The sequence below is a fragment of the Peromyscus leucopus genome, chromosome 1 (assembly GCF_004664715.2).
Source record: "Peromyscus leucopus breed LL Stock chromosome 1, UCI_PerLeu_2.1, whole genome shotgun sequence".
Taxonomy (NCBI): Eukaryota; Metazoa; Chordata; class Mammalia; order Rodentia; family Cricetidae; genus Peromyscus; species Peromyscus leucopus.
The window spans coordinates 187,767,698-187,779,275 of NC_051063.1; the positions used below are offsets into that span (position 1 = coordinate 187,767,698).

The 11,578-nt window shown below is 47.5% G+C and overlaps 1 protein-coding gene across 1 annotated transcript; it reads left to right on the forward strand.

Moving 5' to 3' along the window:
• The first annotated feature begins 256 nt into the window (after positions 1–256).
• Positions 257–9,569, forward strand: LOC114688228 (cationic amino acid transporter 3-like). Its single transcript, XM_028862851.2, is given in 12 exon segments — positions 257–652; positions 2,679–2,837; positions 3,869–4,046; positions 5,720–5,832; positions 5,998–6,220; positions 6,357–6,496; positions 6,594–6,696; positions 6,821–6,899; positions 6,901–7,033; positions 7,181–7,347; positions 8,864–8,972; positions 9,140–9,569. Coding segments are annotated over 12 exon segments (1,905 nt in total). The 5' UTR covers positions 257–279; the 3' UTR covers positions 9,268–9,569.
• Positions 9,570–11,578: the final 2,009 nt, after the last annotated feature.

Below are 11,578 nucleotides of genomic sequence, written 5' to 3' on the forward strand. Positions count from 1 at the left end.
AGTGAGTCTGCCTCCTGAGTGCTGGGATTAAAGGGGTGTGCCACCATTGCCCGGCCAGTTTTGTTTTTCTTGAGGCGGGGTTTCACTAGGTGGCTCTGGCTGTTCTGGAACTCACTATGTAGACCATAGTGGTCTTGAACTCACAGAGATCTGCCTGCCCGCATCCCAAATGCTGGGATTAAAGGCGGGGCCCACCACAGCCTGTCAGGTAATCAATCATTCTTGATATCTCATCTCGTTTTTTTTTCCAGCAGAGTTTGGATCCACCAGGCACCTAGGATGTTGTGGCAGTATGTCCATCACTTTGGCCAGAAGTTGGTACGCCGGCGGCCCCTGACGGCAAATGAACAGTCTGAGTCGCCCTTGTCCAGATGCTTGACCACTTTGGACTTGGTGTTCCTGGGTGTGGGCAGCACCTTGGGAGCAGGCGTGTACGTCCTGGCTGGGGAGGTAGCCAGAGAGAAAGCTGGACCATCTATCATTATCTGCTTCTTAGTGGCTGCTCTGTCTTCTGTGCTGTCTGGGCTCTGTTACGCGGAGTTTGGGGCCAGGGTGCCGTGTTCGGGTTCGGCATACCTCTACAGCTATGTCACCGTGGGCCAGCTGCTGGCTTTCATCACTGGCTGGAACCTCATCCTCTCCTACATCATTGGTGAGTAGGTGTGGGGTCTTCCAGTGGGCGTGGGGATGAGGCGGAGAGGGACGGGCAAAGTGCGTTCTTACACTTATTCACAAGCATTGCCATTTATTTGGGTGGTGGGACTCGGGTAGTGTGGGACCCCAGATGGCATTCTCTCTTTTTGCTGCTTCCTTAAGGGATTAATCTGGAAGAAATGATTTGTAGCGTGAATGGCTCTTTTTCCAGATTTCCTTTGGTTTGAGACAGTCTCACTATGGAGATCAGGATGTCCTCACACTTGTGGAGATACTCTTAGCCTTGCCTCCCCAGCACTAGGCATATTGGTGTGAGACCCACCATGACTTACAGGAGTTCTGGCTTTATTTTTATGGATGCAGGGTCTCATGTAGCCCAGACTCGCTTTGGCATAGAGCATAAGACAGCTTTGAATCCCAGATATACCTGCTTCTACATACCAAGTGCTGGGATTATAGGCATGAGTCACTTGGCCTGGCCTGGTTCCCCATCCTCTCCTTCCTTTTCTGTTTTTAAGGTTTGCTTTATTTTTAATTATGTATATGTGTGTACATGGGAGCGCAGACGTCCCTCTGGAGCAGGAGTTACAGATCACTTGATATGGATACTGGAAACCAATCTCAGGTCTCATGGAAGAGCTATGCACTCTTCATCCCTCAGCAACCTCTCCAGCCACATCTGCTTTGAGACAGGGTTTCATTATATCGCCCTGGCTGACCTGGAACTCACTAAGTAGATTAAGATGACTTTGAACTCAGAGTTTTTCTGTCTCTGCCTTCTGAATGCTGGGATTAAAGGTGTGCACCTCCATGCCTGGCTTTTTCTTTTTGTCAAGGTTTCATGTAGGTTGGCCTTGATCTTCCTGTGTAACTGAGGATGACCTTGAATTCCTGATCCTCCAGCATCTACCTCCTAAAAGTTGGGATCACGGGCAGTGGTGGTTGTAGCAGGAATCTCAAAAGTTCCTATTAATAAAATCAAACCGAGCCAGTTATTGGGTCTGCGGTAGATCAGAGAGACAGAACAAGCACAGCTAACTCACTGGCCAGATCTCAGCTGATCTTGTTTCTCAGACTGGAAGCTCTGTGTCCTCACGGAATGGTCTCAGCTGAATTATGCTCAAAAGCTGAGTTAACCAGGCCACATGTTTAACCAGCAAAACTTCTATTTTTTTTTTTTTTTTTTCTATTGGTTGTGCTTTTTTGTTTGTCAATCTTGTTTTAATGTTTGAATCACAGAGATCCAAGATTTCTATCTTGAATCTGATTAAGTTGATGCCATTTTCTAGTTTTTTATCTGTCTTTCTCTGACCAGATAAATTTATTAGATACAAATATTAACACAAAACACAGGTGGTGCATGCCTTAAACACAGAGCAGAGCAGGCAATCTCTGTGAGTTCGAGGCCAGCCTGGTCTACAGAGCAAGATCCAGGACAGGCACCAAAAACTACAGAGAGAAACCCTGTCTCAAAACAAAACAAAACACAAACGAACAAACAACAAACAAAAAGTTGGGAATCATAGGCATAGTCACTACACTCAGCCTGCCAGGAATTCTTGTGTGTGTGTGTGTGTGTGTGTGTGTGTGTGTGTGTGTGTGTGTGTGTTGATGACAGGGTTTCTCTGTGTGGCCCTGGCTGTCAGGGAATACACTAGCTGTTCCTGTTCCTGAGTGCTAGGATTAATGGCCTGCAGGCTGGGCTAGGAATTCTTTGTATATGCCAGGCAGATAAAGTTTTACCTACACTTCATCATTTTGGAGTGTTTATCTGTTACATTGTTGAAAATTTCCTAGACCACCATTTTGCAGTGCTGGGGCTCAATCCCAGGGCCTTGTGTGTGCTAGGCAAGCACTCTGCCACCTAGCTAAATGCCTAGCCCAGGAAACTCTTTTGAGGTTATGCATCTTTCCTGTTTTTCACCGCCCTGCCCCCCAGCAGTGATTGAGATTAGCTATTTCTCTCTCTTTATGCTAAGGGATCACTTTCTGCTTGTAAATGAAGGCTCCTTTTCCTCCTGCAGGTGCAGCCAGTGTGGCCCGGGCCTGGAGCGCAGCTTTTGACAGCCTCATAGGGAACCGCATCTCCCAAGCCCTGCAGCATGCCATCCCCATGCAAGTGCCCAGCTTCCTGGCCGAGTATCCAGACTTTTTTGCATTTGGCCTGGTTTTGCTCCTCACTGGTGAGACAGGCCGGAGAGGGGCTGTCAGCGTCTGTGGGAGGATGGTGGCTGGCGGAAGTTGTGAGACGCAAGGCACAGGGGGGCAGAGTGAGGAGGCAAGGGCTTCCCCTGTACTGGGAGCTGTGGGTGTGTGGTAGGAGGCTGGGTAACAGCATGCCTAGCTTTCCACCACTGGATGTATGAGGTACGCCCTTCCTCCGCCTCAATCTTCTGCTGAGACCCATCAACATGGAATTAGCTTCTACTTCTGTAATTACATTTATTTATGTGTATGCATGTGGGTGCATGCATATGGAGGGCATGGCACAAACTGTGGACTATGGCCCCCTCTACCATTTAAGGGCCTGGAGACAGAACTCAGGCTGCCAGCCATCTTGGCAAGGCTTTTTATTTTTTATTTATTTTATTTTATTTATTTTTTATTTATTTATTTTTTTTGGTTTTTCGAGACAGGGTTTCTCTGTGTGGCTTTGCACCTGTCCTGGAACTCCCTCTGTAGACCAGGTTGGCCTTGAACTCACAGAGATCCGCCTGCCTCTGCCTCCCGAGTGCTGGGATTAAAGCGTGGGCCACCACTGCCCGGCGGCAAGGCTTTTTACCCGATAAACCATCTCGCAAGCCTTTCTGCTGTATGAAGACCAAATTAAAAGAAAAAAAAAAGAAAAGATTTACTTATTTCATGCGTCTGCGTTTTGCCTGCATGTACGTGTGTGCCCCAAGTATCAAGTATCTGCCTGGTGGCATGGTGCTGGTGCTGGAGGCATCGCACCGCCTGACGCAGGCGTTATGGATGGTGGTCAGCCACCGTATGAGTACCTCTGCAAGAGCAGCTGTTACTCTAAAGCAATGAACCATCTCTCCGGCCTGAGATTTTGATTTCGACCCACGCTCTTCCTTCCTGGGTGGCCGGGTTGGTGAAACTGTTTAACTCCATCACTTGCGTGCTGGTAGTCCAGGTGTGTGCCCCGGCAGCTGCCTTAGGATTTCTTTTCACCGCCTCCTCCCCATTGGTCCGGTCTGTCTTCCTGCAGGAATCCTGGCCCTGGGAGCGCGGGAGTCAGCCCTGGCCACCAGAGTGTTCACAGGAGTGAATCTCCTGGTGCTGTGCTTTGTCTCCCTCTCCGGCTTCGTGAAGGGCAGTCTACACAACTGGCAGCTCACGGAGGAGGACTACAAGCTGGCCGCGCTGGGGTCCAACGGCACTGACAGGTCAGGGCCCCCGAGGACACGGCTAGCTCAAGCCAGGACCGGGTGGGGAGTAAGGGGTCTGGCTAGTGGGTCCGAATGAGGCACATAGCAGCCCAGAACTGTGGGCCAACAGAGGGGTACAGTGGAAATTGCCTATAACTCATTTTACTTACTTACATTTATTTAATTACACTCATATTAATTACATTTGTGATATTCATTGATTACATTTGTAGTATTTATTCAATAACTCTATTTATGATATTCATCAATTACATTAATTGTATTGATTATTACATTCCTGATATTATGTCCTGATATTACTGTCTGTTTGTGGGGCTTTTCCATCACATAAAACAGAAATTCTGGCCGGGCGGTGGTGGCGCAAGCCTTTAATCCCAGCACTCGGGAGGCAGAGGCAGGTGGATCTCTGTGAGTTCGAGGCCAGCCTGGTCTATAGAGTGAGTCCCAGGAAAGGTACAAAGCTACACAGAGAAACTCTGTCTCAAAAAACCAAAAACAACAACAAAAAAAAAAAAAAAAAAAAAAAAAACCAACACAGAAATTCTGTACTTAGGAAATCATTGCTCTATATTCCTTTCTTCTTCATTTTGAGATAATGTCTAATCTTTCTGTCTCTATGAATTTGCATATTCTATATATTTCATGTAATACAATTCTATAGTATTTGTCCCTTTTTTTGAATGTAAAAACATTTTATGTACAGATGTAGGAAAAATAATACACAGATAGCTTGAACATAAAAACAGGTTCTTCTTCTGTATTCCAGAATCTAATCAATGTTTTTATGTATAATTCAGCTATTATTTGGCTTAAAAGGGCCAAAATTGGGAAATGTTATCATTTTTACTGTTTTCTACAGAGAAAATATTTTCCAGTTTCAAGTAACCCTTGAATTATTTTTAAGACTTGTTTATTTTACATTTTTTTTTTTTTCAAGACAGAGTCTCACTATGTAGCTCTAGCCATTCTGGATCTCCCTATATAGATCAGGCTGGCTTTGAATTCACGGAGATTCACTGGCCTCTGCCTCCCAAATGCTGGGATTAAAGGCGTGTGCCACTATGCCTGGCAATGTTTCATATTTGTGTGTGAGTGATGGCTGAAATCTATGTATATGCACCGTGTGCATGCCTGGTGCCCATGGAGGCCAGAAGAGGGCCTTGGATCCCCTATAACTGGAGTCAAACATGGAGGTGAACTACCGTTTGGGTGCTAGGAATTGAACCCAGGTCCTCTGGAAGAGCAGCCAGTGCTCTAAGCTGCTGAGTCATGCCTCTAGTCCCATTTACAGTGTTTTTTGAGTCAGGTATCATGGACTCCAGCCTGGCATCCAACTCACCATGTAATTGCTTCCACTTGCCAAGTGCCAGGATTATACACGCGCTGTGCAGTGTTGGGACCAAACCAGAGCCTCATGTACGCTAAACACGCACTCTACCAGCTCGGTTACACCTTGGCATCCCTTGTCCAGGCTCCTCACTGTTTTTGTTTGTTTGAGACAAGGTCTTGCTATGTATATGTAGCCCAGGCTGACTCCTGAGGTATGTGGTCAGAGTTGGCTGTGAACCCATGATCCTTCCGTGTCCAGTTCCTGAGTTCCGGGATTTTAGGCATGCGCCACCATGCCCTGTTGCCCTTCAGTGTTTTCCTCCTTCCTTCTCTTGCTACAGCTTGGGTCCTCTGGGCTCTGGAGGGTTCGTGCCTTTTGGTTTGAACGGGATTCTCCGTGGTGCAGCGACATGCTTCTTCGCCTTCATTGGTTTCGACTGTATTGCGACCACAGGTGTGGTAGCCCCTCTGTCCGATCAAAAGCATGGTCATGGTTTGGACTACCCTAGGACACAGGGCTGGTGGAGGGTCAGCCTGCTTTTGGGAGCATGGGAGGGGGAGAGGGTTTGTGTGGTGGCCTGCGAATGTTTCTGACTCAAGGTCGGCTTCATTCCTGCAGGCGAAGAGGTCCGCTCCCCGCAGCGCGCCATCCCACTGGGCATCGTGACCTCACTCTTTGTTTGCTTTCTGATGTACTTTGGTGTTTCCGCGGCACTCACCCTCATGATGCCCTACTACCAAATTCACACCGACAGTCCCTTGCCCCAGGCATTTATCCACGTTGGATGGGGTCCTGCTCAGTATGCAGTGGCTGTGGGAACATTATGTGCCCTTTCATCCAGGTTGGTAGCAAAGGTTTCTCTTCTGGATTCTCTTCTGTCCCTGCCCCTGATAAGGAGAGAAGAGAGGGAAGGGAAATGTCTAAAGGAGCAGGGCCTGCCTATTGTCACTATCGAGAGTCTCCTTTTCCCTTTATAGCCTCATAGGTGCCATTTTCCCTGTGCCTCGGGTGGTCTATTCCATGGCAGAAGATGGGCTCCTGTTCCGGAGACTCGCCCGTGTTCATCCTCGAACACACACCCCTGTCCTAGCCACTGTCCTTTGTGGAATTATCGCAGGTAGACAACCAGCCTTATCAATTTCATCAGGTTGCTGTGTCCACGAGCTAACACTCCTCATCGTTTCTACACTGATTTTTCATTCTTATTGCTTTAGCACTTATGGCTTTCCTTGTTGAGCTCAGTGACCTGGTGGACCTCACATCCATAGGAACCCTGCTCTCCTATTCCTTGGTGGCCTTCTCTGTTCTGGTCCTCAGGTGAGACTCCTTCACACTTGGCTGAGGGTTACAGGGCCATGAAGACGGCCGGATGCTTATCGTGGCTGTCTGTTGGATGCACGGGGGCAGCTGGTCATGTTCTCACGCTATCTCACTCATTCAGGTACCAGCCAGACCAGAACTTAAACTCTTGTAAGAAGGAGAAATCTGAGAGTGGAGCTGTTGAGATGGAGCTGACTCTGTGAATTTTCTTCATCCACGGAGCCTGTTTCCGCAGCAAGGACTCCAGGAATTGCAAGGAGCCTCTGTATCCCCACAGACACCATGCCAACTCTGCGATCTGGCCAGATTGTCTACAGATGTGCCTCCCTGCTTGGTGAGTGCCAGGACTTTCCCCTTGGGCATTTGGAATCAGACAGCATGTGGCGGACATCATTAGCAGAGGGGGAGACACAGTACAGACAGATTTGGTGGGATGAGGCCCAGGGTCCTGATATGCTTCTCCTCCCCAATTGATTTGCAGTCCTTCTTCTGAAGTTCCTGTGCCTGGTCCTGGCCCAGTGGCCTGGACAGCTGTTCTCTGGAGACCCAGCTTTGATAGCTGTGACTGTTTCACTGTTGCTTCTCATTGTCGGAGTGGTCATTGTCATCTGGAGACAGCCTCAGAGCACCGTTCCTCTCCACTTCAAGGTGGGTGACTTCCTTTTCTCAGGGAAGCCACCCTAAGAGGGTGGTCATGCCCGACTTACGGTCTAAGCATGTTTCACATCACCAGGGAAGGAAGGGGCGGGGAACTGATAAAACCAACGGACAGGCAGGGCACGGTGGTCCTTGTTTGTCTTTAATCCCAGCACTCAGGTGACAGAAGCAGGGGGAATTGCTGAGGGTCCCCCCAACTTCCCCCTTCTCTGCCCCAAGACAGGGTTTCTCTGTGTAGTCTAGTCTTAGCTCACAGAGATCACCACCTCTGCCTCCCTGAGTGCTGGGGTTAAAGGAGTGCACCACTACTTTCTGGCTGGAATCTCTGATTTTGAGGCCAGCCAGGTCAGGTCAGCAGGAGCAACATAGTGATAGCCTGTCTCAGAAACAACCAATCCAATAAACAACTCCCTCCTAATATACCAATGGACAGAGCCAGATGTCACCATGGATGTATGATCCCAGATACTCAGGAGGCCGAGGCAGGAGGATCACACCTTAAAGTCCAGCATAGGCTGCAGCAACTTATAGGCCAGCTCAGGCAATTCAGTGAAATTCTGTCTCAAAATAAAAATAATGCAGATATGTTGGTACATGTTCATACTTTTAATCCTAGGGAAGCAGAAGGAGGAAGATCAGGTGTTCAAATGAGTTTGAGATTGACCAGGCTTAGCTACATGAGGTCCTGTCTCAAACAACCACCCACCCAACCAAACAAAAATAAAACAGTCCCCTTCAACCCCCCCCAACAAGAACAAAATCACCCCTCCCCAACCCAAACAAACTAAACCAAAAATCTAACAAAACCCAGAGTGCGTTTCACTCCCAAGTCTGGGAGACGTAACTCAGTGGCAGAGCACTTGCTTAATATGCATGAGGATCCTGATATAATCCCCAGTACTGAAAAAAAGGCTATGAGAATGTAGTCAGCTGGTGGAACAATAGCCTAGAGTGCATGAAGCCTCGGGCTTAATCCCAGCACCACAAAAACCAGGAGAGGTGGTGTATAACAGTAATTCCAGCACAGGGGAGCTGCGGATCAGAAGTTCAGGGTCCTCCTGACCCATACATTGAGTTCAAGGTCGGACTGTGATATTTGAGACCCCATGTCCATGAAAGGAGACATCTGCTCTCAGGTGTGGTGGCATATATGTTTAATCCCAGCACTTGGGAGGCAGAGGCAGGTAGATCTCTGAATTTGAGGCTAGCCTGGTGTACAGAGCAAGTTCCAGGATAGCCAGGGCTACACAGAGAAACCCTCTCTTGAGAAAATAAACCAAACAAACCAACCAACCAAACACAAAAAAAGAAGCCATTTTATTTGCTCACAACTGCCAGCCCAGTGTTTCTCTGCTCAGTACCTGTGCCTCCTGGTACATCCATTCCATGGGGTCTCCAGTATGAGTAGGCACTGACCACAGAGCCTAGATAGGGGCTGGATCTTCAGCTCTGGGGGGAGAGGGCTCAGGTGTCTGTGCACACAAGTGCTCACAGGCTGTGCTCACAGGTTCCAGCACTGCCCGTGCTCCCTGTGCTGAGTGTCTTTGTGAATGTCTACCTGATGATGCAAATGACTGTCGGGACCTGGATTCGCTTTGGAATCTGGATGGTGATCGGTGAGTGAGTCGATTTCTGGGGAAGAGATTCCTGGTCAACTGGGTTCAACATTCTTCTCCTTGCCTCTCTTTGAAACTGTCTGGGGTCACATGGAGAATCCCTGATGGGCATCCCGGTAGAGGAGTGTCTCAGTGTCTCAGACCTCAGTGTCTCTGTTCCCTTTTAGGATTTGCTATCTACTTTGGATATGGGATCTGGCACAGCTTGGAAGAGAAGGATGACCAACAGCCAACAGCAACAGCCTCAAGCTCCCAGACTCTCCAGGAACATACTCCCAGTGTTGAATTAGCTTAACTGCAGAAAGACCCCATGGGTGTCTATGTATCGTGGAGAGGCAGTACTGGCCATTGAACTTAGAACCTTGTGCATCTGAGGCAAGTCCTGCAGGTGTCTTCAGGCTGAGGGAAAGTTTGAATATTTGTGGGCGGCAGACGGGACTTTAAAGTTGCTATCTGTGAGCAAATTCCTTAACTTTTTCCTTTGCACTGAAATGAATCCGTGGTTTTATGTATGCTAGACAAGTGCTCTATCCATGAGCCTCATCCCTGGCCCCTGTAGTTATTTAACGGACAATAAAGATTATATATTTGTGAGCAGCATATTACTTATATATTGTAGAATGGCTAAATCAAGCTGACTAGTTCATCTGTTTCCCTTTTGTTTGGATGAGATCAGTCTTATATGGCCCAGGTCAGCCTTGAGCTTGAGATCTTTTTTAATTACGATGTTGTTGGGTATTCACCAGAGAAGACTGCTCAGGCATGGGTTTAAGGCAATAGAAAGTCTTTGTTGGTGACTACACTGGGTTGACCTACTTCAGTTAACAAGACCTACTGCGTTAACAAGAACAGCTAGAAGCAGAGCCGCAGAAGTGCAAAAGCAAGATTAGCACATTTAGAGACTTTCCCAGAACGATGGATTTTGAAGGATTGGATCTTTGTTTTCGTTTTTGGCAGGTGGTACTGTCTATGTATTCTGTTTTACAGCCTGAATGGTACTTCCATCCCATAGTTGTGCTAGTCTGGGGCCCTGTTACATTCCTGACTGGTCTTAGTGAATGAGTCAAATCATGAACTCATTCTGTTCTAGTTTAAGATGTAGGGCCCCAGCTGGGGGCGGGGTGGGTGGGTGGTAGCACACACCTTTAATCCCAGCTCTAGAGAAGCAGAGGCCAACCTGGCCTACAGACTCAGTTCCAGGACAGCCAAGGCTACACAGAGAAACCCGGTCTCCAAAAAACCAAAACCAAAACCAAAAGGTAGGACCCCTGCTGTTAATCCAATCAGAATGAGAATTAAAGGCCCAGTCAGGGCTGATAGCAGAGAAGTAGACAGGGGGACCAAGAGAACACAGACTGGTACCAATTATTTTTGGTTGTGAGCCTAGCCTTTAACAGCTGACTATCCCTCCAGCCCTGGTACCAGTTATTATTCCAACCATGGCAAGCTTTTTTTTTTTTTCTAATGACTCTTGATCTTTTAGCATGGAAAAAAAAGTGATTTTTTCCCAAAGCCATACATGCTTTTATTTTTATTTCATGAGAAGTCCAAGCCTCTCCCATTTGCAGGACCATGTCCGCAAGGGAATCTCATTGTTGTTTTAATTCAGAAATGGAAACTTTTAACACCTCTAGGTCCCGATCAAACAGTCTACTTAGTTTGGAAAATAGCAGAAAGCATCACATTTAGTCAAACCATTAGTACAGGCCCACCAAGTAGTCTCAGGGGCTTGGTAATACTGGTATTATCTAGGGGAATTACCCATAAAGCAGAATAGTAGGCATCAGAATTAGGGGAATTGCCTGGGGTAAAGGTTTTGGATATTAGACAAGTTTCAGCCCCTTGGAAGTCCTCTAACATTAATTTGTGCTGTCCCCAGTCACAGTGAGTTTTGTCAGTCAATCGGCTGACAGTCTGGTTGGTTCCTACCCCTGTGTAGTACAGGAAATGGGTATTTAAGCATAATCAGCAATCCTGACTGATTTTTTTGGCCAGGAATGATTAACTCTATACCCAGGGTCCCTTCCTGTGGCACAGAGTTTGATTCTCTAGGTTTTTCCTGTTTTCCAAAGTCCAGAGCTTTTTTTGTCCGTTTGTTTTTCAAGGCAGGGTTTTCTCTGTGTAACAGCTCTGGCTGTCCTGGAACTCACTTTGTAGACCATTCACAAATGTGCCTGCCTCTACCTCCAAGTGTTGGTATTAAAGGCGTGCACTACCACAGCCCAGCAGGCCAGTAGCTTTTAAAGGAAGTTTTCAGGTGTCAGTTTTACAACCCTAATTTTTAAAAAACAGATTGTTTTTTTAAAAAAAACTTATTAATTATTCTCTCATATATTACATCTGGACCACAGTTTCCCCTTCTCTCTCCTCCACATCCACTCCTCCATTTCCCTTCAGAAGTGAGCAGGCCTCCTAGGGATATCAGCTGAACACAGTTACAGTAAGGCTAGGCTGGATCTCTCAGGTCCAGTGAATAGCCTGCACAGAGGAGAACTGGAGTGTCGGCAGTGACTTGAGAAAGGAGTGGTCAGAGAGTTCTGCCAACTGCTGATTTGAGCTTGGGAAGCAGTGGGGGAGGTCTTCCAACCCCAATCCCATGGGGTAAA